Genomic DNA, 26560 nt, shown 5'->3' with positions numbered 1-26560 from the left:
AATATTAATATCGCGCGCGTATTTGTCATCAGACCGCCGCCGCGGTCGTCCGCATGCACGCGCGCAACGCGACCATCGCATAATATTATTATCATCTCGTCCGTCGCGTATTCGTCTGCACGTGGACTGCGGTGCCCACCGCCGCCGCTGCCGCCGTCGTCAGAACGTACATTACGATAAGTGCATAAGTGTACAAGTGTATAAGTGCGCGTGTGCGCGCGTGTGTGCGTGTGTGTGCGTGTGTGTGCGTGCGAGCGTGAGTTTCGAATCTTCTTCGTGCGGTAAACCCCCACCCGCCGCATTACTGTTCACCGCTGCAGACGTAAGCGCCGGGTCACGCACGCGCTCGCGGTTTCCGTTCGCAGCGTCGTTAGGTATTGGTTTTTTCGAATTTTCGTTAACCCACGTCGGGTCGGTCGACGAGGTGCGTTCTCGTCGTCGCGGTACACGCGAGATACTCCTGTACGATTATATCGCTATCGACCCGCGACAATAATACACAGGAGGAGTCTTGTCGCGAACATACGTTTTGCACGGCTGCCGCTCGTTGTCACACTGCAGTACGCGCGGTCTATCCGATATACCGGACGCGGGTACCCGATGGTCGGCGGCGTCGCCGCGCGCAGCTGACGCTGGCCATGGTGGTCACCGCGAGACGGCGAAGTCGCGCGGGCTATGAAAAAGAATGTTGGCGTCGACGGCGGAGGCGAACGCAAGTCGCTGCGGAACAGACGACGTCGGGGGTTGGACGGTGACGGGCAGCCGCCATCTCCGTCGCCGGCGGTCCCGCCGCCGCCGACAGCGGCCACGGCCACGGTCACCAGCGGAGCGTTGCACAGACTTCAGACGGTTGCGGCGGCTGCGGCCGCGTCTTCTTCGTCGGTAGCGGCGGCGGCGTCGGCGGTCGTGATAGTCGGCGGAAGGGATCCGACGACGGTCGTGACCACGACCGCAGTCACAGCAGACGATTGGCTGTTCGCCGATTGGTTGGACGGCGGTGGTGGCGGCGGTGGCGGTGGGAGCACAGCCGCAACAGGTACGTACAACCACTATACGCTATAATACGCATTTACGACCATCGTTAACATCCCTCCGAACCCTCGCGCACCCCTCCGGTCATCCCTTCGGCACCCGATCCCGAAAAGCGCGTGCGGTTTTCACGGCGGTCGACGACGATGACGAATTTACTCGCGCAATAAAACGATACGCACGTTACAGCCAAATGTATAATTGTATGTGTATAACAACGAATAGAAGTCTACAATAACTTTTAATACTAGTGTAGTATGCCTATTTAAGGGTGTGGACGATTGTATAATATACGCGCCTTATATCGATGGAAGATTTTTTTCGCAAACGATATGCCCAATGGTATCATCATCTTATGCATTTCGTGAAGGTGAACTTCACCGAAAATGATCGCTCATCCACATAAAGCGCAGATTGTTGGGTCTTTGTTTTCCATTAGATGGACTTGAGTTAGGTGAATTTTTTATGTGGTCGAGAACTGTGGTTATGATGGTTAGGGTTTCTGCCGTGTATATAGAGTTTTGATTTGTTAGTTATTTTATATCCAACAGTTTACCAATTATAGTGAATTTCTGAAAACCAATGTTAAATTGTCAATTTTTCCATACATTATGATGTTGGGAAATAAACTTCGTGTGATTACGTAACTATGGTAGGTAAGTACATAAAAAATAATCAAGATTTAAAAATATTTTTTTTTTAAATATGAAATTAATATAATATCTCTTATAATAGGAAATTATGTAGAACTATCAAAACACGTTAAGGGCTATTTCAACCAAAAAATCCGTTACACTGTCAACTTAAGTCTAAAAGCCAATCGTTATGGGCGGTTATTAGCTCGAGGGACTTTTTATCTCAGACTGTGTATAGTGTGTTCTGATTGATAGAAATTTCCTCATACAGATAACATCGCGTACGCATTATATTATATATATTTTACGTATATTCTTTCCTTCGGGGCTCTTGTATACATAAGTACACCACAGACGTGAGCACGAGCAAAACATAATTATAATTACTGGTATTTATAATTGATTATGGTATCGGTGAGTGTACTTCGATTTGTAAATAGCTCTGAAACCGCTGGCGGGTGTACTCGCTAGTTTGTTTTTTTCCTTCGCGTTAACCGGATGAGTCAGCTCTATTGGAAACATATAGTTTTTAAGATTTTACGGATGTCAAAATCGAATACATTTCAAAATAATAAAGAAATAATAACCTTTTTTAAAAAATAGCATGTGTTAGTCAGACCTTACTTCTTAATTTGTAAATAAACTATACTTGCACAAAGTCGTTGGACAGTATTCTACATCACCACCACATTAGCTGTATAGGTATAGCTGTAAAGTATATCTTTAATTAAATACTAATTTATTCTGATCGAAAATGATTTGTCCGTATAAAACACAGAGCTTAATCGATTAATTTTATATTTCGCACTCATCCTGTTTTATAGGGAAGTTTCTACTTATACATAGCATATACCTATATTATACGCTATCAGTGCAAGTTCAATGCGTATGTATTTTAATAGTGGTAATATATATAATATACATCATTAGGTAAAGGTATAAACTATAAATAATGTGTAATAAATTCGATAGTAAAAGTTTGAGATGATTATTTAAAATTCATAATATTGTTAATAGAATATCAATTGCAATTTAAAGCATTATTGAAAAATAAATAAAGAGAAAGTTTGTAACTGGCTAACGTTTTTATTGGGTATTTCGTTAATAACCACACTTGTAAACACAATTTTTATAGGATTTACCTCTTTATTCTCTACAGGGCTAGGTCTATTATTGATGTATTTATTATACGAGTGGAATATACTAAAATGGACACCACAACATGGCTTTACATAAATTTGAATACGTAAGTAAATTATATTTTCACCGCCCATTCAAGTGTGCAAGACATTTTTGTTCAAACAAAACAATGAATATACCTATACCTATAATAATAATTGTTCATATTAATATTCGAATTATAAAAATCGGAAAATACTCTCATAAAGGTGCACGACTATTGAAAATATTTAAGAAAAGTTATTCGAAAATTCTTTTATATTTTTTACTAAAAATAATATTATCGATAGAATGAATGTTTTCTAGATGTGTATATGAATGCATTATTCTATAATATAGAGAGGAACCCTACAGTTTTTGGAGGCCCTGAGTAAGGTTTTTAAAGTTAGAATAACATGTCGTTTTCGCAAAACGTTCATAAAATAAAAGAAAGAAAAAACAGGTATGGCCGTGTATAGCTTTATATGGAATTGCGATCAGAGAGGGCCAGTAAACCCAAGGTGTCCCGAGTGGGCGACATAATAATAATAATAGTAATCGGAGGCGCACTGTAATAATCGGTTTACGTACTCAATTTAATAGTGTTTCCTAGTGCGGATAGTGGTTAATTAAAAATATAATTTCGATCCGGTTATTTTCGATACGTTTACCTAAACAATTTTGTCAAGAGAAGAAAACAGGCGAGACGATCATTAAAATCTTATTGAAAAGCTCATCTTTTACTAAGAATCTTTTGAAAAAAGTAATACTTTTCTACATTGAACGCATCATAATTTAGTCAAAAAATTATTATGAACAGTAATATTCATGTATTAAAAAATGAAATTGAAGGGGTAGCAAAAAATATTATCAAAACTATAAACATATGAATAATTGAGTACTACCACAAAAAAAAAATAAATAAATAAAACAAAAACTATACTATAATGAAACCACCAAATAACAAAGCAGAATAATATCTATTTAAAACGTAATAATTAAGTACCTAAGCAATAATAATAAAACAATTTGAACGAATTTAAGTATTCGTATACCTATATATTGCAAAATATCGATAATTTATGTATACCTTGGCCAGTAAAAAGTTAATTTTACTAACCAAATTACATAAATTATGTATGTCATATTTAAAAAAAAATAATAATAAGCAGTTATTTATCTCAGGATATCTGTATGGTATAAAATCATAAGACACTACTTATTAATTAAAAGAAAAGAAAAGTTGATTATTTGACATTATCTCAACTAACACTTATATAGTCTACACAATTCAGTACTCCGTAACAATAATTGGTACATGATGGTTATAATAATATTATAGTATAGCTATATACTAGTATTATCATTTATCATTGTTATTTTAGTAGTGTCAAATAACCATAGCTTAGGCCAGCTAGGGTAGTATAATTAGTCTACCTATTTAGTTTATTGGTAATGCATACTAATTTAATTTATATTAAGTATGATACTAAAATATAGGTTAGATAAGTTATACTGTGGTGCGTGTATAGGAAAACATGTATAAAGGAGATAATTTTATAGAATGTTTTATCGGTAAAAAATTAGGTACTTAGTTGATATCACAGCACATATGTAGAATACTTATGAAACAATAATTTAATAAAAAATAGTGACCATGTTAAAAATGTACGATTACATGTTGCAATCAACAGGAAACTATACCAATCGGAATTTTCTATTTAACCGGATTTATAGTGTATAAACTATGTAAAAAAATTTAAATATTGTATTTTATAAGCACACACGATGAGATTAATATACGTTCTTCGTGAGTTCATATAAATTTGAACAACTTACTAATCAAGAATAGGAATACAATGATAATATAATTTAGTTATATAAATAATATATACAAATATAATATATATATATATATATATATATATAAAATACATAATAATATATAAAATACAAGACGCGAAAAATCTTTAATGATGTACACATTGGTCGAGTACCATATGAATCTAATATATTGGATTATTAATGAGCCATGAATAATGATATTTTATAAATTATTATAGTAATTTTATATATAGAATATAAAAATTATCATGCCTATTCCTGACACAATAAACTTAGAAATAAGTAGCCGTACTACCGTATAAACTGTATTGGCACTATGGCTTAAAATATATGTCAATTACATCCATTTGTAGAGTGTTGTAGACCCAAACTCAAAGATCAAACCTAAACGACAGAACCGATAAAATAAACAAAAAACTTATAAATTATCAGAATACTAACAATTTTGAAACTATGCTATTCGTAACCAACCTAAAATTAAAGTTTTAAATACCTAACCGAAACTCGACGAATCATAAATTATATGTCGTATGAGAGCTGAAACCGAAAATTTACTGTAGAATTTTCCAATTAGAATAATATACTTAAAGATTAAATATTAATAAGAACACTAAATTGATGAAACATTATGTAGATATATATACCTATATTATTTAAAATTTAAAATATTTATAACAATTTTTCTAATGGTGTCTCAACTTTATCAATCATGTTATATTATTTTAAAAATTTTACTTATTGTTAAAAAAATTTTTTCTTTATTTTGATTAAAATGTACAACATGTCTCGGTTATTTAGCACCACAGCATAGATGCTAATGTTGACGCTGCGTCGATCGATATCTATTGTGTTATTATTTATTAATTTATTATTAATATATTCTAATTAAATATCCATAGCTAGGTCTATGAAATATTTGAAATGTGTCATTATTACTATTATTACTGCTTAATATTCATATTATTCTGGTCATCCGCGGTGACACACAAAAGTCGACATTTTGAAGCGTAGTGGTTCAAAACTATTAATACGATGACGAGGTTACCTTTAGATATATGACATTCACAATTATTTTAATAACAGTTTATTTCGGTTTATACTGACCAATCAATCGATCAGGACTAGCAATAATGCATATTTTACATACCATTATACTCAGACACTGAAAATATTAGAACACAGGAACCTCGCCAAAGCCAAAAGGACTTAAAAATACAATACTAATCGGAAATGATGTTTTAATATTATGCATTACAAAGGTACCTATATGTTTTTCCTTGTTTTAATCGATTTAATCGTTTTGAATTGTTATTTTATTTGTCGTAATTTATAAATGTATGTCGAAACTTGTTACGAAATAATGTAAATTGTTCAATTGGTTTTTCAACACGCCGAAAAACTGAAATCAGAACCGAATAGAAATAATACAAATTTCAGTCCCCGATTGTATTGTGTTATAATTTACCCTATACTCGTAGTGTGTAGAACACTAAAAATATTGTATTACTAGACCGCGTTGGATTCGTCGTTAAAGCGTATAGTTTGCTAACGAGAAAAACAATTTAATTAATAAATAATGAATAAAAATACAACTGATTATCGATCCGGAGTCCGGAGTGGTCGAAAACGAATGACCCAATGACGTTGTGCTGGTGGTGGTGGTGGTAGTGGTGGTGGTGGTGGTGGTGGTAGTGGCGGCGGTGGTGTGATAATAATACCCTTCGGGACACACCGTTATACGGCATAATATTATAGTCAATGGGCGCCCCACGCACGCCGCCATGAAATACTTTACGTGCCGTTTCGACCGCCGCCACCGCCACCGCTCAGTGGAAATCGGGAGGCGGTCGACCTTTGTTGGCCGTGACCGCGAAAACAGCGGCTGCGGTGTAGGCAAATGCCGATGCCGATGCCACCGCCGCCACCGCCGCAGCCATCCGGCAAGGCACGCGCCGCGGCACACGTTCGGCGTGACGTCACGGCCCATTCACGAGAAAACGGGCGCGCGTGCGCACACGGAAAACATAATAATACGATATACCTATATAATAATTATGTGAGGACGACGCGCACGGCCGGCGACGATCAAAGACCGCGGGGCCGACGACCGCCGCCGCCGCCGCCTCCGAGGTGGGTGCGCGCGCGGACGATCCTCGACTGTCTGCACGAGGGGTGAATTTCGAGAGCGTGCGCAGACATTTTCGAACGATTTTGAGACGCGTCCGAGGGTGACCTTGCGGCCTAGTATGTGTGGTCGCTTAACCGCGCGAGTCGCCATCATCCATCAAATTATTTAAATAGGTGAAAATATTTGTTGATTCCGTAACAATAATAATAATAATAATATTTTTGGTGGATAAGATTTCTGTTATGTGTACACTTCTTACACGCATTGTTCTAAATAGTTGTTTTAAACAATTTAATCGATATTAAACTGTTATTATTTAATAATAACATAATAAAAAATACTATATTAATCGAACATGTACGTATTATACTATTATATAATATGTATATCAAAAAAATTCTCTTTTACTTATTAAATCGTTACTATATTTATACATATTTGTAATATCACAATATAACGGTTGCAGCAAAGAAAGCCATATTTAAATATATTTATGTTAGCCACTGCGTGTGTGCGGTATATATATAATATAAATATGTATATATATTTATAACACATACATACATACATATATATATATATATAGACAATCAAAAAGCGTGCGGATAATAAAATGCGACGGTATATATTTATGCCTACATAATATTGTATATTGGTTTAAACTTTAGAGCATCACAAGAGAATGCTGTGAATTCTCTGCGCGCGCGAGCGAGTCAAAGTACGCGAAATCTACGTCCATGTACCTATGTGATTTTCATCTGCGGTGTACTGATCGCGATAAATCAGCCGATGACGTAGGTTTAATTCCTCTTCCCCGCGGTACCGCCGATGTGCTGTCATAAATGCACGTGCGATTTTCACGTGTGCATACGCTTAGGGCAAACATCACCACACATCGACACGAACACAATTTGTGAAATACGTAAACTATATTTGCTTTGAACTACATCTGATAAAATATAGATATAATTTACTGTTAATTGTAGACAAAATATGTGCGTGAAAAAAATAATAGGTAATATCATATTATGTATACCTAAGACTATATTATGATATTTTCAAAATATTTTTCCCCTTAACGAAGGATACCTACGTCATCCATTTATAATATTATATATAGTGTACGCATTTGTCCTCTTTTGTATAGTACTTTTATGATTTATTCATTTATTTTCTTTTATAGTATGGATTTTATTAAAATAGTTTATACAAAATATTATTTACTATTTGATCATCTTATTCGATATTAAAACCTGAGTTATACGTAAAATATAATATGTAAACTGTTTACAATCCATAAAGATTAACAGAAAATTATGACGTATTTTGTACGACATAGAATTTCCACCTAATTTTAAACTTTAAGTAAAAATCAAATATAAAAATGTTATTTCCTATATACTTAACTATATAGACGAAAACATAACATGTATATGTAATTATTATAATATCTACTTATATCATTATTCAGTTATAATTTGTTTCTTTATAAATTGTTTTAAATACTTGAATATACTAACTCAACTATATTATATAATATGTTTTAATATAACAATATCTCACATGTTTTTAAACATAATAAATTATACGATTTATATACTTTAAAAGAAATTGATATTTTTAATAAAATCACAAAAGTTAAGTGTAATTCTTACATAGTTAACAATATGGGCTTTGGTAATAGTACTCCATTTATCTCTATAGTTTCTGCAACTAAGACATAACTTAACTTTTTTAATTGCATAATATAGTTATTTGTGAACTCATTTTCTTTACTTTAGACCACCTACATTTAAGAAAGTTCACTCTTTTTAAATATTAAAAAAAATATATCAACTGAATTCCATTTGAAATAAAAAAAAATTATTATTTATTAGTTAATTAGCTTTTTTTCCTTTTTATACAAAAGTTAATTTTTTTTCATGGATTGGATTTTTTTGTCATTTTTCCCCTTTGTAGATGTAACATTTGCTTTTTTGTAAAATAATGAAAACTTAATAAAAAAAAATTGATTTTAATATTTTTGTTTCTTATATATCATTTAATAAGTTTAAAAAAACTGATAAATTTGCTAGTCTTTTGCTTTATTAATAAACTTAAAAAAGTATAGAAATATTACTAATAATGTATTAATCGTTTTAATAATAATAAACTTAAGTTTATATTTTACTATAATATATTATTTATGCAAAAGAAACAATTTGCATAGTTATAAATAATCTTCAAAAAGTTATAACTTAAATTTAAATAATAAAATTATTAAAAATTAATAGTTATTAGTAAATAAACAATAATTCACGAGTATATAATAGATGATATACACCGTTATTAACAAATAACTATAAACGTATATTATAGCTACAGTTTAAAATATTTGTTCAATTTAAAATACTATGGTAAGTAATAAATTATTATGCATAAACAGGTACATTAATACTTGTATGTATATATATATAATGAATACTTATAATATAGGAATATATAAACTAAAATTGTATTATATAGGACCTATATAATATAATTTTAGTTTAAAGTATAAGCAAACCTAAAACTACAGTATAAACATCCATGGGCTATAATATCTTCTGAGGGTGCAAAACAGGCTAGGTAAAATAATCATATTAATGTATTATTATTGTTAACTTTCAACCACGAATAAGTTAGCGGAGTCAAATAAACAGTATTTAATAGTTATATATTTTATTTTATCGATGTCGGTGAATATCGTGAATATGTCGGTTTTGGTCGTTTTTATTATTCCCGCAGTGGTCTGGCGTAGATGATCGTCGAGTGCTTATACTTGTATACAGCAGCAGTATTATATATACAGGCGTCATATATATCATATTCTTGGACGTGGTGAGAAATGGCCGAACAGACGCCTTTAACAATGGTTCGAAAGAAAATTTACCTCGAACAATAAAACACATATTATACAAAACAAACGCTTAGTCTATCCCCGGACGTCCATCGTATGGAGTATAGACGACAATATTGCTGCGCCGAGTATCGCGTTTAAGCAGCAGCTCCTATAAAGTAAAGCCGATTGTCTGGTGCGATAATAAGGTAGGTATATATATATACATATACACACGCGCGCGCCAACACACACGCAGTGGTGGCCAAACGCGAAGAGTTATTATCATTTTCGCGCAATAACCCGCCGGTGCCTGTTTTGCACGTGCAGTATTATATCCTTCTATATATATATATATATATATATATACATTATTATAGTACACAAATACATACAGATATACAGTCATCGTATTTACTGCACACTGTATATACTATGGAACAGCAGAGAGATTTAGGAGTGATATCTGATGGGGAGAAGGGTTGGTCTGAAGAAAAAGAGAAACCGGGAGGCGAAGAGTTGTCAATGAGTGAGTGAGAGAGTGTGTGACAGAGAAATCAAGGGGGGGGGGGTCAAAAAGAATTTCTATATCTTACAATTTTGCACGGCAGAATATACAATATAAGACACCCGATAAAATCCATTATATTTTATTACTCACCGATGCGTATTATTATTATATTATGCGAGCTGAGAGACTAAGACAACAAAATGAAAAGATGAAAAAATAAAAAGGTACATTTCGTATCGAGGTGGCTCATCGTATATATAAACGATTTATATGGCACATTGGCTTATGTGTGTGTGTGTGTGTGTGTTGTGTATATATATTGTAATCGTGTAAGCGCGTGTGTGTCATGACACAGTGTAATTCGTATTCAACTGCCACCATTTAGATTTCATGTAATATTCACATAGGATATCATACATATGGCACATACAGTACACACGCATGCAAAAGAAAAATGTAGTTATTTTAATGTAATTCCGAGTTATGAAAGAATACCTGAAAGAATAAACGATTTCTTACATAAAACTTGCAGTCATTATTACGTTATTACATATTATATTAGCGTGTATATAAAATACTATTACTATTATCATTGTAAATGCTTTAATACGTATTACGAGTGCATGGTTTTCACTCCTTTCGACGACTATGTAGTAGAACAGAAATATATAATACAATTTTTCGTGATAATTAAAGAAAATATATTAAATCTAATTAAATCAAAATAAAAATCAGGAAAAAAATCATATGATTAAAATCTAACAAACGTTATATTAAATAATTATAGTGCTACTCAATGTACCAAAACCAAATTAAAAAAAGAAAAGTATAATAAAAAGTATATATTTTCAAGAATCCATGCGTATATTATTACTATTATATAGTCAGTACATTTCTATTGGTTTCCCTTCTATAAGGTTCATTAAAAGATTTTTCAGGGTTTCTTTATATTTATTTTCAATTGATTGAAATTTGAAACATGTTTACTTATACGTTATATTGCGTTATACGCAAAAGCTTCGTAAACAATTGGAGTAGATTTTAAGAAAAAAAAATCTTGATACCAAAATTAAAACAGAAGACGTCAATGTACAAGCAGAGATGAGAGATTCTTGTATATTTTTAGAGATTTGCGTCATTATATATTTTTCATTATACAAGATTATCACAATAATAACGAAAAACATTCGCTATAGATTCTTTAATATTTTTTCTAAAAATTGTATAAACTTTATAAAACATAAATAAACATCACAATAAGTGTTACTTAAATCATAAGATAACTCGTCCAAATAGCTATAGTTAAAACAACGACATCAAAGGATAATGATGTTTAATTACTTCATAAGACGTCTTAACCATTCACGCATATAGATATTTATATGATGCAGTATAACTTTGAAGAATTGTACCGAAAATAAAATATATTATTTGTAAAATAAAAATGAAAAATATTTTAAAACACAGATACATAATATTTATTATGTATGATAAATTTGAAAATATGCATTATATGTACTGTAAATTACGTATAATATTATCTTATAGTATTTTATACTCATCGCCGATAAGTATGAAAAAAAATCTCGTGTGTGCTCATATTGTTGTGTCAAGCGTGCAGTACTTACCTACACTTATATACAATTACTGAATTCGGTAGAATACAAAAAATGGCCAAAATAATGTTGTACTTAGGTATAGTTCGTTTAATCTCAAAACAAATGTATATAATATACAATAAGCTGGTACATATTGGTGAAATCGTGTGCGAAATACTCAAATCCCATAAATAAACACAATATCATTGATAGGACTAAATATTATATCATACTGAAGATAGGTGTCTACCTAAAATTATAATCTTATAATATATAAATGGGAGAATACACAATAATACGAAAAAAGTTTAAATGTGAATCACCGAAGCGGTAAACGAAAAAAATATAACTGCGATATATTTTTTTATTATTTGTTCACACAGCTAACACGACTTAGTCACGTACTCAAAATAACCGATCCGGGCTGTTAGCCAGCTTAATTTTAGAAGACCATATTCCGTGGGCCGTCCGAATTCCACTATACACTATCGCGCGTATGTTACGATGATAATATGTATTATATATACAAACACGACACACGCACAAACACAAATAATATGTGTGCAATGTGCGTAGCGTAAAACTTCGGGGGCGAGAAAAAAAAAACACACGATCACAATAATAATATTATGTAGGTCGCATTATACACATATGTGTGGTCGTGTTGTTGTATTGGCAGAGTGACCGATATATCGGTATTGTACTGACCTACAAATATATCCGTTATAACGAGCGCGCGTTCCGATCTCACCTCCACCATCGTGTGTATATATATATATAAATAATTTCAATATAATAACATATATTACAGAATAGAACACAAACTATAATATAATAGTAGGACGTATACGTGCATATAGGATATTCCTCGGACAACGGTTATGGGATGCGTCGGGAAAGCGGGGAAAGGCATAATAATATATTGTACATACAACGAAAATAATATTAATTATTATTAATACTATGGTATTTGTAGGAGTTATTATGAACTATAATAATGGCATTAGCTTTATTTATTACACCTGTATGAATATAGGTACTGCGTCTGTCAGAAACGTTTACAAAACGTATATACTATATATATATGTGCACATTAAACATATATTATGTACGTATAATATTATAATATCGTCTACGCAATGGTTATACAATTTTTCTTCTCGAGTTTGCCACGTATGTAGCAATTGTGTAAAACACACCTCGTGGATTAATACAAAAAGTAAGGTTAGGTTAGTAGTACTTAATTAGTAATATATTAAATTATGTCTATAGTATATCCCTACCATCTAATATTGTTTGGAAAAGCGCATCGAAAATAAATCAAAACAATTCACTTACTTATATTAGGTTTAAAATTGTTCATTACAAAATACATCACATTCCATTTTTGAGTGAGAAAATGTGCCTATCATAACAACCGCCAACAGATATAATTTGTTATTATTTTATAGTAAGATAAAACAATTTTCTATCAATATAAATACGATAATATTATGATTCGTGATATAGGTGTGGCACCTATTCCGTCAATCATACATTGTATTCATCGTCTAACGTTAAATATTAATACATAGATAATGTATAACAGATATCATAAGTATAAATATATATTCTAAAATTCTAAATCGTAACTGATTTATATGAAATATTATAACAATACGTCATGTTCGAGTAGAAGCTTCATCGACTCATTTCATGTACCTATACCGGCTATACCTACCTATTTACACATGTTGAGAATTCGGGAAATAAATTGTCATTTAGACATTTTAATGAATTCACTTGATAATTAATTGAATTTACTTTCCGAACAGATAGACGATGTAAGTTTAATGAAATATACAATAGTTCTCGGAACAATAACTATACTCGTTAATCAAATCACTCGAAAGATGCTATATGTATTATAACAACACAATATACAACATCACGTATAGAAATTATTCCGCATTGATAAAAATGAATTTTCGTCGTAGTTTAACTAACTTCATTGCTCTGTGAAGACTCTTTTACTATTAGTAAAATTTTGCTTTTGCTTTTATTGATTTAGTGAGGAAACAGTTTAAGTATAATTGTAATATAGGTATGAGTGGTATGAGTTATTATTTGTAAATTGTAGAGCCACCAAATATGTAGGTATTATACGACTTTGCTTTAACTCCTGTTTACCACTACTATTATTAGGGAAATAATTTATTAGTTTTTCGATATAAGTACTTCAATAAATGGATAATACAATAATATCAAATTCAAAAACGAAAAATATAAAATATTTAATGTTTTGGACTTTTGGTAGGAAGATCTAAATATTATAGATTTTATAAAATCTATTATGATAATATAATATTATAGGCGTGTGTTATTGAATTTACAAAATTACTTCATGTTTCACTGAAATCTAATAAAATAAACTTATGGTTCTATTTATTTCATAAATCGATGCCAAAATAGAATGTTTTAAGATTCTATTTTTTCCTAAGTATGTTATTTTATAAAAAATATTTTTATTTTATTTGTCAAGACATCACATACTTAGTTTTAATTGTGTCTTGTAATGATGAGATTTCTTTGAAATGACACCGGAAACCCACATCGTTTATTTTTGACAATATAAATAACCTACGAGTAACCAGCAGTATCTACGTCATTGATGGAACACTGGAACATCCGCCTGTATAAAGTTGAAAATAAAAAATTCAAATACATATATTATTTATTACCACGGTTTGAACAAAGTTTTCAAGAGTTGTTTTAATCAATATTATACTCATAATTATACGTACTAAATAAAGATTTTTCGTGCTCTTTTTGATAGAACGTTGCCTTTGCTAAAAATTAAATTTTAATGGTTAAGAATAAAAATAATTCATTAGTTTTTGGCCATAACATAATGAGTGCATAGTCGTATAATTTTCATAATAATAAGTTTTTTAATTTTATTAATTACAATTTATAACTAAAGTATACAATAAAAAACAAAAAACATTATCCTATATGCATTATTGAAAAAAAATATTTAAGTTACAATTTAGTAGTAAAATTAAATTGTTTGGCTCAAATGTAATATTATTAATTAATTAACATTCATAAATACTCATTATTACTATCAATATTCATTACTATCAAATCAATATTTGATTATAGTACTATACACATATAATATATAGGTACAAATTAAATGTACTGAAATGTTCAAAAGTATACGAATTAGTTATAAGTTATAAGGATTATATCAACTGTACTTATTGAATTCTATCTATATAAAGAAGCATACAACATTAGGTATGCATACAACTATACATAATCATACATGATTGGTAGGTATAAGTATATATTTAGGTATTAAGTCTTTTTATATTAATAAATTATTCGATGGGTCAAACGTCGAGTACCTACATTACATTCCTTACATTAGTCTTTTTACCTAGCAAGTCCCCGAAGCTCGCTTGATACCTACTCATTAATGCCCAATAAAAATTATGAATTATAAACAAAAGGTTTTATTATTATTGTTATCTAACCTCCAATTGTTCATCAAAATAATCAGAGAATCATAAACATTAAGAATTGTATTTATTGCAGCTCTCTTATTCTTTTTATTTTGTATAATACCTATATTATTATACATAATAATAATGTATTACAATTACATTTAATTTTTTAACTTTTGTTGTTATACATAGTATACTCAACTCAAGTATAACATTTTAATTGATATAATCTTTAAACACACAACACTGTATAAATATACAATAGTATGCTTTTACAAAATCAAATCTTACAGTTTCAACTAACAGAAAATCCGAACAAACATTTTCAGTACCATTATTTGTTTAGACGTCAGCGTATTCGCATAAGATTTTTAATCGCTACCAACAATAACTGTAACACCACTTAGAATTTTTTGTTTTAACGATTACTGCAGAACTTCGTCCATTAGGTGAGGTTTATAATTATCGTTTTAAATAAGAACCCAGAAATAATACTGTTTTAGAAAAATCGGGTTCGTTCCGATTGATGCTTAAACTTTACAAACTCAACATAGGTAATATTTATATAGAGACGCATATTGTTGTAGGTGTATGTATAGGTACTGTTGTGTATAAACATAGGTATACCTATAGGCATAATATATATATTTACATTTATTGTATACGTAATGATTCGTTGAGGGTAATTCGATTCGGAAGTACCTATAACTATGCTCGCGTATTGCAACTCGTAGAGTCTAAATTATACATTACATAATATGCGCAAATATAAAATATAAAATAATAAATCACAACGACAGATAGTGTATAAAAATGTAAACCGGAGATCAGACGCGTATAATAATAATAAAACACGCAGCGTTCGTAAGAAAATACACCCAGTGGACTGTATCGTGCGGTGAATGGTGATATATTATTATTATTATTATTATTATTATAGGTACATCGTGTGACATTATTATAATATATTATAATACATGTGTACAAGACGTCGCACGATGAGAAATAAAACGATTTTTGAAACTGTGCGCACGCGATCGACGGCGGCGGCTAGAGAAATAAAACGACACACTACTACCTACTTACAATAATAATATAATACCTGATAAATGCGATGCAATATATTACTATTATTATTTTGTATTATAACGAGTGAAATCCAAAACGGCGTTATAATATCGTACGGCGCGGTAGGGACGCCGACTCGCGTCGTCGTCGTCGTCGTCGTCGTCGTCGGAGGGTTTCGCTCGGCAGCTCGACTTCTCGTGTGGCAGGGGGAGGGGGACGGGGGGTCGGATGGGGCGCGACGACCGTGGCGGCGGTGGGGAGGCATCGCGAAATCCTCGCCTTCCCCACCCCCACCGCCGGCGAGACACCAACGCCACCGCGCCATCACCGCGGCAGTGGCGGTGGCGGCGGCCAGTGCGCGTACGGCAGGTCGTCTGCGGCGAGTGACGTCACGCCGACGTCACCGTTACGGGCGCGCTGCCATTGGTCCGGCTAGCCGCCGTCCGCCCGGCCTCTTCCGCACCGCCACCGCTGGCGCTCGTTGCCATATATGGGACAGAGACGGGCTTCATTCATAAAACCGACGCTTATACGTCGCCCCGCGCCGCGGTGTGGGCAGTGCGCTCGTTCTCAGTGTGTACGGCCGCCGCGTATCCCGACACACGCGCCGCGCGCGCCTTCAGTTCAACAAGTCGACCGGCGCCAGCATCACGTGCGTGTGCGTGACCGTGTGCGTGTGCGTTTTTACGTTTGTTTGTGTGTGTGCAAGTGCAGCGGCCCCAGTCATGTGCGTTGCCGCAGTACCATCGCAGTAACGAACGATACGCGCGTCCTATTTACCGTCGTCGTCGCCGAGTGCGCGCGCCCCCTCCCCCCCGTTTATAATATTATTGTACAAAATAAATTATAATAATATTATTGTTGTCGACGCCGGTCACATACGCATTTTTAAGATTGACTCGCTCGTAACGCGAGTTCAGAAAATAACGAATTTTGGTTTTTCACCTAAACCGGACGAACGCCTGCGGCGAATCTCTCCACACAGTTTGTACGTTATAAATATTTTATCACGGTAAAATTACGACACGCTCGCCGTCGGTCATCGTCAGGACGAACGATTACTAAAATAAGTTTATTCGCTCGTCGCCGTTTTAGTCACCGCACGCGCCAACCCCCCAGCTCAGGCCTGGCACTGTCCAGGTGCGTGATCCGCGTGCCCCTGGCCCCCAGCTCGTGGTCGCCGCCGCCGGACGATTGGTACCCGTTCCACGACATCGAGCTGGTCGAATCGCCGGAATCGCCACCACCGTGCCCAATAATTGATCCAAAAGACCGCGCTCCCGTTGCCGATCGTACCGCGAACGACAACCACAACACCACTACCAACAACAACAACAACAGCACCGGCACTGTTAATAATAATTGTGATCGGCGTGACGCTTGTGCCGTAGGTGTCCCGGAGCAGCACCAACACCAGCAGCACCAACAACAGCCCGAAGCCGATATGATCATGGAGTGCGGTGCCCTCGAGCCCGGCGTCGGGCCGCTCCATCACGCGCATCATCACCATCACCATCACCACCATCACCACCCGTACTTGTTGGCCGAGTCCGCGGCCGCCGTCACCACGGCCACCACGGCCGCTGGACACTTTAACGTGCTCAGCTTCGAAACGTACAAAGGCGGCGTGACCACCGGCACCGGTGGACACGTGGGAAACGGCGGACACGGCACCGGCAACTCGGCGTGTCACAGTCCGGCACAGGGAAACGCCGGCACCGATCTCAACACGCCCGTCACAACGAGCGCCGAAGTACCTTCGTTTTTCGGCCCGTCCACAGTCGTAGAACCGCCACTCATAACAGGTACACATCTTAACCGACAACGCTAACTCGACTGGCATTTTTTATTACATTATTTACTTAACTATATATGTAGGATAACTGATAAGTAGATGTAGTAATAAGGCCCGTCGAATTTACACGATTTATAAATGTTTATTGAAAATCACAAACCGAATATAATATAGTAGTTAATTTATACTTCCCCGGAATTATTTTAAACGCCGAGAATAAAACTATAAGTATTATTTTGAAGTGAAAATATCTCACAACAAAACAAAACTTTCTCACACCATATATCGTTTTATTACATATCATAGGTATAATATAGATGGGTTTAACGATAAAATAATTAACTTTAAACACATAACTGAAATAGGTAAAAAGTAATATTACAAGTAATCATTTTATTCGAGTACGCCCAACAAATTTTTGTCTACGGATAAACAAAATTTAAGTTGTAAATAAAATTTCAAAATGTTTGCTATAAATTGTTAAATAAGAATATATTTTAGTAAAATGTGAAAATGATTTGGATAAAACGTTGATTAGGTATAAAAATAATAGGTATATAGTGGACATACCTATATTTCAATCGATATGATACCCTGCAATTATATATTTATATGTACCTATACAAGCCTTATTTCCAATAAAATGTATTAGAAGTAAGTACTATTATAAGTACATATCGTATAAAATAAGTCGAGTCTATAGGTATAAATAATAATAAAACCATACTTACGAAATGTTATTAATTAATTATTATTTTATATTAGAAATTTCGCATAATCTATTTTCGTCCAATTTACAATATATATATATCGTGTATAGTATATAGTTATTCCGCCTTGGTTTTAAATTATAATTAATTTTTAAGGCGCTATAACATTGTTGTTGGTACCTCGTTTCATATTGTATACATGAATGAAATATTATATGAATAAAATTTCCATAACCCCCCGAACAGGGCGGGCGGTGTCGGTGACCCTCCCGCGCTAGTAGTCGTTCATCGATTTCGCAGTGACCTCGGTACGCCGAGAAGGTGAATGAAATATATTTCCCTCTCGTTTCCACCCCACAGCTCCGTTATACGTAGATACATCAATTCATAATATTCCGATTGTCAACCACGGCTAGGCATGGCCATATATTTTCATCGTCATTCTCTTGCGTAGTTACGTGGCTTATATTATGTACAGATACAGGTTAGGTACGTACCTATTTCAATTTTAACCCGTCTATCCATAAATAAATATTATGTGAGCATTAAAAATTATGGAAATAGAACCTATTGATAATAATATTATTAAAAAAATACACGAAAACAGATGTCTGCGGGCAAAATGCCATTGCAAAGCGTTCGATGTTCCGGCGCTCTGGGGAACGCTCGCGCAGGATTGAACTTTCAATGGCGGTGGTGAAGGCGGAGAAAGGTTATCAGGGGTTGTGTAGGGCACAGAGGTTGTACCGAGTTGAATGGACTTACCAGGAATGCTGTGGTATATGTGTGCGTTTCGAGCGCGATCTAGAGGGTGGTGGCCGTGGCATTGCGTGCGAACCGCCACTGCCGGTGGATCAATACCACCCGGCCCAAATGAAAGGGACTTAAATATTTTATAATGGAATTGTATTGATAGTGTTTGCCACTCTCCGCATGAATGGGACGGATCGTTGAATATGTGGCGTCGTGAATTGACGGTAAGGTAAACGTCAGGAGAAATCTACAGGAAAAAATCGATAAGAGGCGGGTGGTGAACTCAAATACATATATAACTTAATATATACAACTACTTGGAGAAAATACAATGATAAGTTGCTATTTTATTAACGTTCTCAGACGTTAATTAAGTATCGGTGTGTTGTCTTATATCATACATACAATATATAAATGTTTGCGCGTGTGTGTGTGTGTGTGGAAATTTGACAGAAAAATATTTTACTCTATTATAATACAATTTGCATACGTTATATTGCTTTTCCTGGAAGGTTATGCGATGGAGTCGAAATCAATATTCTTCCTACCCGGACATAACCCCCCCTTCTTGCCCACCTACCACGTTCACGCACAACCCGCACGTAACCGACCCCTGTATAGCCGACTGACGAGGTCGTTATATATAGCTGACGAGAAATGATTTCACTTTTTATTACGACCGCTTGCAACTCGGCGAAAAATAAAAGTACATATTTTATTGTGTACAATCGATCATAACGCCATTAAAACACCTAGGCAAAACGGTTATTGTTAGTTTTTCGATTACGCCAATCACAATACAGTGATTTCAACTAGTCTGCAATAATACGTATAAGTACTATATAATATAGTTATAAATGTATTATATTATAATAAATAAGTAATAATATAAGTTTCAATTATAAACGTTTTATTGGATACTTATATTTACGTGGAATGTGTGTCCGTCGATTTACGTTACGGTCATGATAATCTGAATTATAATGAATTATAATATTTATGATACATAACGCGCTCAGCCAATATAATTATACGTAATATATGCATTGCCGTGCACCGACCGTTCGATTATTACGACCAATAGCATTCTTAAACTTGTGCAATAAATTAATATTTTTCAATTGCGTAAATGAATTCCATGTACAATTCACGTGTTCCAATACAAGTATTAATTACCATGTGTCTAAATGAAACGTATACATTCATCGCCAAGTGGCCGCCTTTATGGCGCGTGTCAAAAAACTTTTGCTTTTTAACATTTTATTTTTATTCTTTTTAATGATTAAAATCTGTTTATTTAAATCTTTGAGTAAACATTAGGAAATTATATAAAAGCATTAGTTCAAACAAATTAGTTCTTTCTGCCGGGAGAATGGCGTTAATTTTAAAATTAAAAAAGTTTATAGGTACCTATTACATTAACATACCTCGTCTAATATCTGGCAGTCGACCAATAATATTACAATATTCATGTATTGTTGTGCTTAAGACCTGCAGTAAATTATAGAAATATAAACCTAAAAATATAAAACAGTTATATTTATATTAATTTAATATACATGCATATAATTATGTAGTTGTTACACGTATATATATATATATTCTTTAATATGTGCGTGTATTACTAGTTATATATATATATATATATCACTGCGGCATTAACAGTAACAATTATTCAACGATTTGTAGACATTTTTTAACTTCCTTTTTATCACGCATTTGCATAAATAAAAATAATTAAACCCTAAAAAAAATACATTTGATAATTGATTGCATTCTAAACATTTGTTTATGTATTAGAAGAACTTATGAGAAATATTACGTGTTGGATAAATTCACAGGGCTAATCGTTAACGGCGATAACATCAAACGTCCAATGTGTCTTAGTCTTATGTTGTTTTTACTTTTTTTTTTTTTTCAAAAATTTCAAGACCAGCTAGAAAAAATGTCGCGGCATTTGCTTTCTCTCGGCATCCCATGGTTCTACCGGACGATTTATAATACTACATTATATATACGCACGTTAATATTTTTCATAAAAATAATGTATTCTAGTTTGTGGCAGCGTTGTTATATACGTACATTTATATATAAAAAAAAAACAAAACTAAACACTCAGCATGTGGTGCCTTGATAATGATCCCCAATAGTCTACAAACCACTGGGTCAGTTGTTTTATTATTTTTTTTTTTTTTATTGAATCTCAGAAGAATTTATAAATAACAATAACGCAATACTAAAAAAAACCTACTTAATATAAACATTGATCAGAAGTTATAATTGTTTAGACTCACTATTTTCGATCTGTGTTGTTTTAATTTATATAAAATATTAGCGTTTTACAATTACAATCGTTATTTATTGTTCAAATTATTAATGTCTAGATTTTATACAAAACCGTGGCAGTTTCATTTCAATTGCTTTGGAAAAAAAAACTAATAATAATAATTCAACAAAATTTCGAGTGTTTGTGTAGCCCTGAATGCAAAAAAAAAAAAATTGAAATATTTGGCTCAGAAAAAGATTTTTATTACTATTTCTATCTTTGTATTACATTATATACTGTGTACCTACGGGATTTCCATGGATTAACGAGTGCCTCTAATAAGGTCTTCAGTTGTGTATACGTGCTCAACATCATAATGTACGTGCGTTGCAATGGTTACATAGTTTAGAATGGGTTGAAAAGACGACGGGATAATAAAGTATGTAGAAAAAAGTAACAAATTCGCCATCAGCATAAACCAGTTGTCATCACCGTCGAGATAATCCGAAAAATATGTGATACACGTTAAAAAAAACTACGAACAGCCGTATACACGACATCTACAAATTCTAATGTCCAAAAATAACATTCATCACTGTGAATATTTATCAAAAATTCGATATGGTAAAAAAAACTGATTATCGGTAAATATTGATACTAGCTAAAATCCTTTATCGCATATAATTATTATCATTTTACTCTGTATTATACAGTTTCCTCTTTTGTGCCACACATTATTTTGTAGCAAAATAACAACTATAATATAATTCATTATCGTATAATATTATAATAACATTTTTTTTTTTTAAATGTTAATAAAATGTGTTTCGATTAAGCGTTGAAAAATTATTGAGTATAGTATATAACATGGCGTGGAAAAAAATAACATCAAAATATAAAATTTAAACTGACAAATATGTGTGTCCAAAATGAATAAAGGTAAGGTGTGGTAATGGATTGCAATAATCAGTGAAATTTTGATGTTCGTATTTCATGCTGTAGTCATATATAACTAGCACGTAGTTATTATTAAACGTGTAAATGTATAATGTGGAATGGTGGCAGAAATCCAAATTTTATACGAAAAATAATCACCAGCCAACACGTGTCACAAGTTTTTTTTAAACTATTTAGTTTAACACCAATATGATCCTTTGCGAAGTGTGAAAACACGATAAATTGTTATAAAACCTAACATAATATAATATTCATAGAAAAAAAAATATAATATTTTTATTTTTATTTTTCAGGATCATTGCAAGACACTGATGAAAATGGTAGCAATAGAAGTGCTATAGAACACAAGCTAGAGGTATCGCTTCAATTGAAAACAGAAGCCATCGGAGGTGAACCGGAACAGGACGATGCCGGCCAGGACGTCATGTACACAACTAACTCTAGCATACCATCAGGGCAGTCCAGAATTAGTTATAGGTTCTCCACGAATAGTCCTATGCAAACAGCTCCGTGCTCAACTAGTTCCTCAAATAACAATAATAACAACCACCTCAGCACATCTTGGCTTTTGCCTAGCCCAGATAAGAACATATTTCCACCTTTGTTCAACCTGCTCCAACCTCAACCGTCAAGCACGCCCACCTCATACCACAGCTCCAGTCCTCACTACGAAGACAGATCTCAACAAAGTCAAGTAGAATTGCTTGGAATGAGTATCGACTGTGGCAAACAAGCACCACCCACATACGCCGGTTGCGGAGTGACTGGAAACGATCAAGATCTCATATACCACAACCGTGGTCAAATGATGCAACAACAGTCATCACCAGTGAACAAATACCATTGGTTGGACTCACCGGTCGAGTACGGTGGACAGCACCAACAACAACAACAGCAGCAACAACAACAGTTACAATCTCAACAACAACAACAACAAATGATTCCCAAGCAAGAGTTTAACGTAGTAAACGTGGACGTCCAGTCACCGGGTTCGTCGAGCGTGTCGCAGGGTGGCTACAGCGTCCAGTTAGCCGAGTATAACCCATCGACAAGCAAAGGTCACGAAATACTATCGCAAGTGTACCAGCAATCTTCGCTACCGCTGAAGTTAGTTCCAGTGAAACCCCGAAAATACCCAAACAGACCTAGCAAGACCCCGGTGCATGAACGCCCATATGCATGTCCAGTGGAGCATTGCGACCGTCGTTTTTCCAGATCGGATGAACTTACAAGGCACATCCGTATACACACGGGTCAAAAACCGTTCCAGTGTCGTATATGCATGCGATCGTTTTCCAGATCTGACCATCTTACGACACACATTCGAACACACACTGGCGAAAAACCGTTTACATGTGACGTGTGTGGTCGTAAGTTCGCGAGAAGCGACGAAAAAAAGAGACACGCAAAAGTTCATCTGAAGCAACGGACGAAAAAAGAAACCAAAATGGCAGCGTTGCTAGCACAACAACAACAACAACAACAACAACAACAGCAACAGCAGCAGCAGCAGCAACAGCAACAGCAACAGCAACAACAACAGCATCAGCAGCAACAAGGATCGTCGCAACAACATATGCATCATATGGGATTCCAAACCGGCGACACTGGTCACATGTAGACGCAATCGTGCAAATATGTCTTTATTTATTCCCTTTTATTTGTTCTTCATACGCTAGGGTGCTTAAAACCTAAAAAGGTAAGCACGGAAGAAACCACTGTTACCATGTTTAGTTACACTACCAATGTATGAGTCGCTCCATCTTACGATGCCTATCTTATCATTATTATTGGATTACAGAGTATTTATACCGTCGGCAATGATGTCGCCAAAATCAAAACAGGGACATAACTATATTTGTAATAATTATTGGTGCTACACGATTTGTATCTTTAATGTGGGATCATCTTGAATGTAGAGTACGCCATCGTAGAGTAATTTAAAACTGTTCGTGTACTTTTCAAGTAGCAAGGACTTATCACATCTAACAACGCAACAGGTATTTTACTTATTCACTAATCTGTGAAACCTATAAATCTGTCAATCCAATTAGGTGAATTCGTAATGTTTATTGTAATGTATTCCGTAGTTAAGCCGCGTTTCTCATGTGTGAAAAAATATTTAATTCGCTCCGGTTCCCAGATTTATAGCAATTGTGTCGGTTTGAGGAAACAAACTCATCGAAGTACCTGATTAAATCACGATTAAAATGTAATGCACAAATACATTCCTTGCTAAAATACTCCGCTGGGCTATAGAATATCCCGAGGTTTTTATTTTTAGCATAATTAGTGTGTATTGTTTTATCTTTTGCATTTATTTTATTTGCTTTTTATCAATATAACTGTAATTTTCATTTTTATTATTATTATTATGGTATGCCTGTTTTGCATTCCAACATATATTTTTACTGGTAAATCTTTGAAAATTTTATTTTACGGACAAATTTAAATTTGAAGGCTAAAACGGTACGAATTCTTTTCTTATAAAATTAATAAAATTTAAAAGACATATTTTTGTACACACAAAAAAAATGAATTAATACTTTGTTTTATTTATTCAATTATTTATTTATTTTCTCCTATATTTTTCTGTAAATTACTCAAAATTAGGTTTAGTACATTTTTTTGTAAATCTCTGTTTCTGTTAACACCCACTTGTTCTTCGGTAAAAGCATTTTATATAATTTCTAAATTAAAAAAAAAAAAAACGCTGAAAACTATTAACAATTATTTAACAACTTACTGTTAAGGTGTTTTACTGTAAGTATAAAATAATTAATGTTGTTTATTTTTTTATTCATTCATTGGTGTCTTACATTTTGTCACTTTGTAAGTTAATCGTATTTTTTGTATTATACAATAATAGCTTGTTTTTGTATCTGTATACGAACGTTTGTACAACAAATGGTAAATCGCTCAATGGGTTTATATTATAGTCATTTCGTATTTGTGTCTCTATTTTCTACCATTTTAAATTTCATAACTCAGTGTCTCCAATTCATGTTTTCTTTACTAATTAAAAATAATTACATCGTGTTAAGAATAATGTCAATCGCGCACTCGTCTACAATACGACTTATACTGATCTAAATAATTTGATTATTATTTATTCGTATAATAAAAAAGGTAGAGGTAGCACAATAGTACCTACATAAAAATGTTTCAAATAATTATTGTTACCATATTTTATGACTTCTATAATAATTCGAGTTTAGACCTATAAATTCTCCATCGAATGTGAGTTATGCCTGCCTACTAATAATTATCACAAATAAGACGATATACAACTGATAACAGCTAATAAAGAAAATAACTTTATGGTGTATCAGTCGATTTGTCTGCGCGCTATGATATACACACCGGTGTAGAAAAATATCCGATAGATTGGCAAGAGAGTATTACGTATTGAGGAGAAACCTTATTTTTCTTTTTTTTAAGAACAGAAAGTAAACTTAGCTACGACGTTTTCCATGCTCACTCATAGGTACATACTCCTATAAGTATTATGTATTTATTACTTAAAATAATTATTTGACAATCTATATATTACAGTAAATTTGTTTAAAATTGACACGTTCAAAGCACATGGCAGGCAAAATTATTCCATTTTTGAGCTGCCAAACATTTGTTATATACATTATAGGTACATATATATAAATATATATACTAAAAAAAACGTTACTACATTATATCGTTGTTATTATAAATTAAAAGATTTTTCTATCTAGTTTGTGAAGTTTGATTTTTATGTATAAG

The 26560-nt window shown here is 33.5% G+C and overlaps 1 protein-coding gene across 1 annotated transcript; it reads left to right on the top strand.

Annotated features, from left to right (window-relative positions):
- Positions 1-26: 26 nt before the first annotated feature.
- LOC113551424 (alpha-protein kinase 1-like) lies at positions 27-26560 on the top strand. Its single transcript, XM_026953662.1, has 3 exons — positions 27-1036; positions 17712-18125; positions 23095-26560. Exons 1-3 carry the CDS (start codon positions 676-678, stop codon positions 24420-24422), a joined length of 2103 nt encoding a protein of 700 aa, XP_026809463.1. The 5' UTR covers positions 27-675; the 3' UTR covers positions 24423-26560.

This window comes from Rhopalosiphum maidis, chromosome 2 (genome assembly GCF_003676215.2).
Source record: "Rhopalosiphum maidis isolate BTI-1 chromosome 2, ASM367621v3, whole genome shotgun sequence".
Classification (NCBI taxonomy): Eukaryota; Metazoa; Arthropoda; class Insecta; order Hemiptera; family Aphididae; genus Rhopalosiphum; species Rhopalosiphum maidis.
This window is presented reverse-complemented; position numbering and strand designations above follow the sequence as displayed.

What these genes read in the sequence shown, in the direction of transcription:
- LOC113551424 (XM_026953662.1), top strand. Translation starts at nt 676, where the DNA reads ATGAAAAAGAATGTTGGCGTCGACGGCGGAGGCGAACGCAAGTCGCTG. An exon ending in TGGGAGCACAGCCGCAACAG is followed by an intron (nt 1,037 to 17,711) that starts GTACGTACAACC and finishes CTTGTGCCGTAG; the next exon opens with GTGTCCCGGAGCAGCACCAA. An exon ending in AGAACCGCCACTCATAACAG is followed by an intron (nt 18,126 to 23,094) that starts GTACACATCTTA and finishes TTTATTTTTCAG; the next exon opens with GATCATTGCAAGACACTGAT.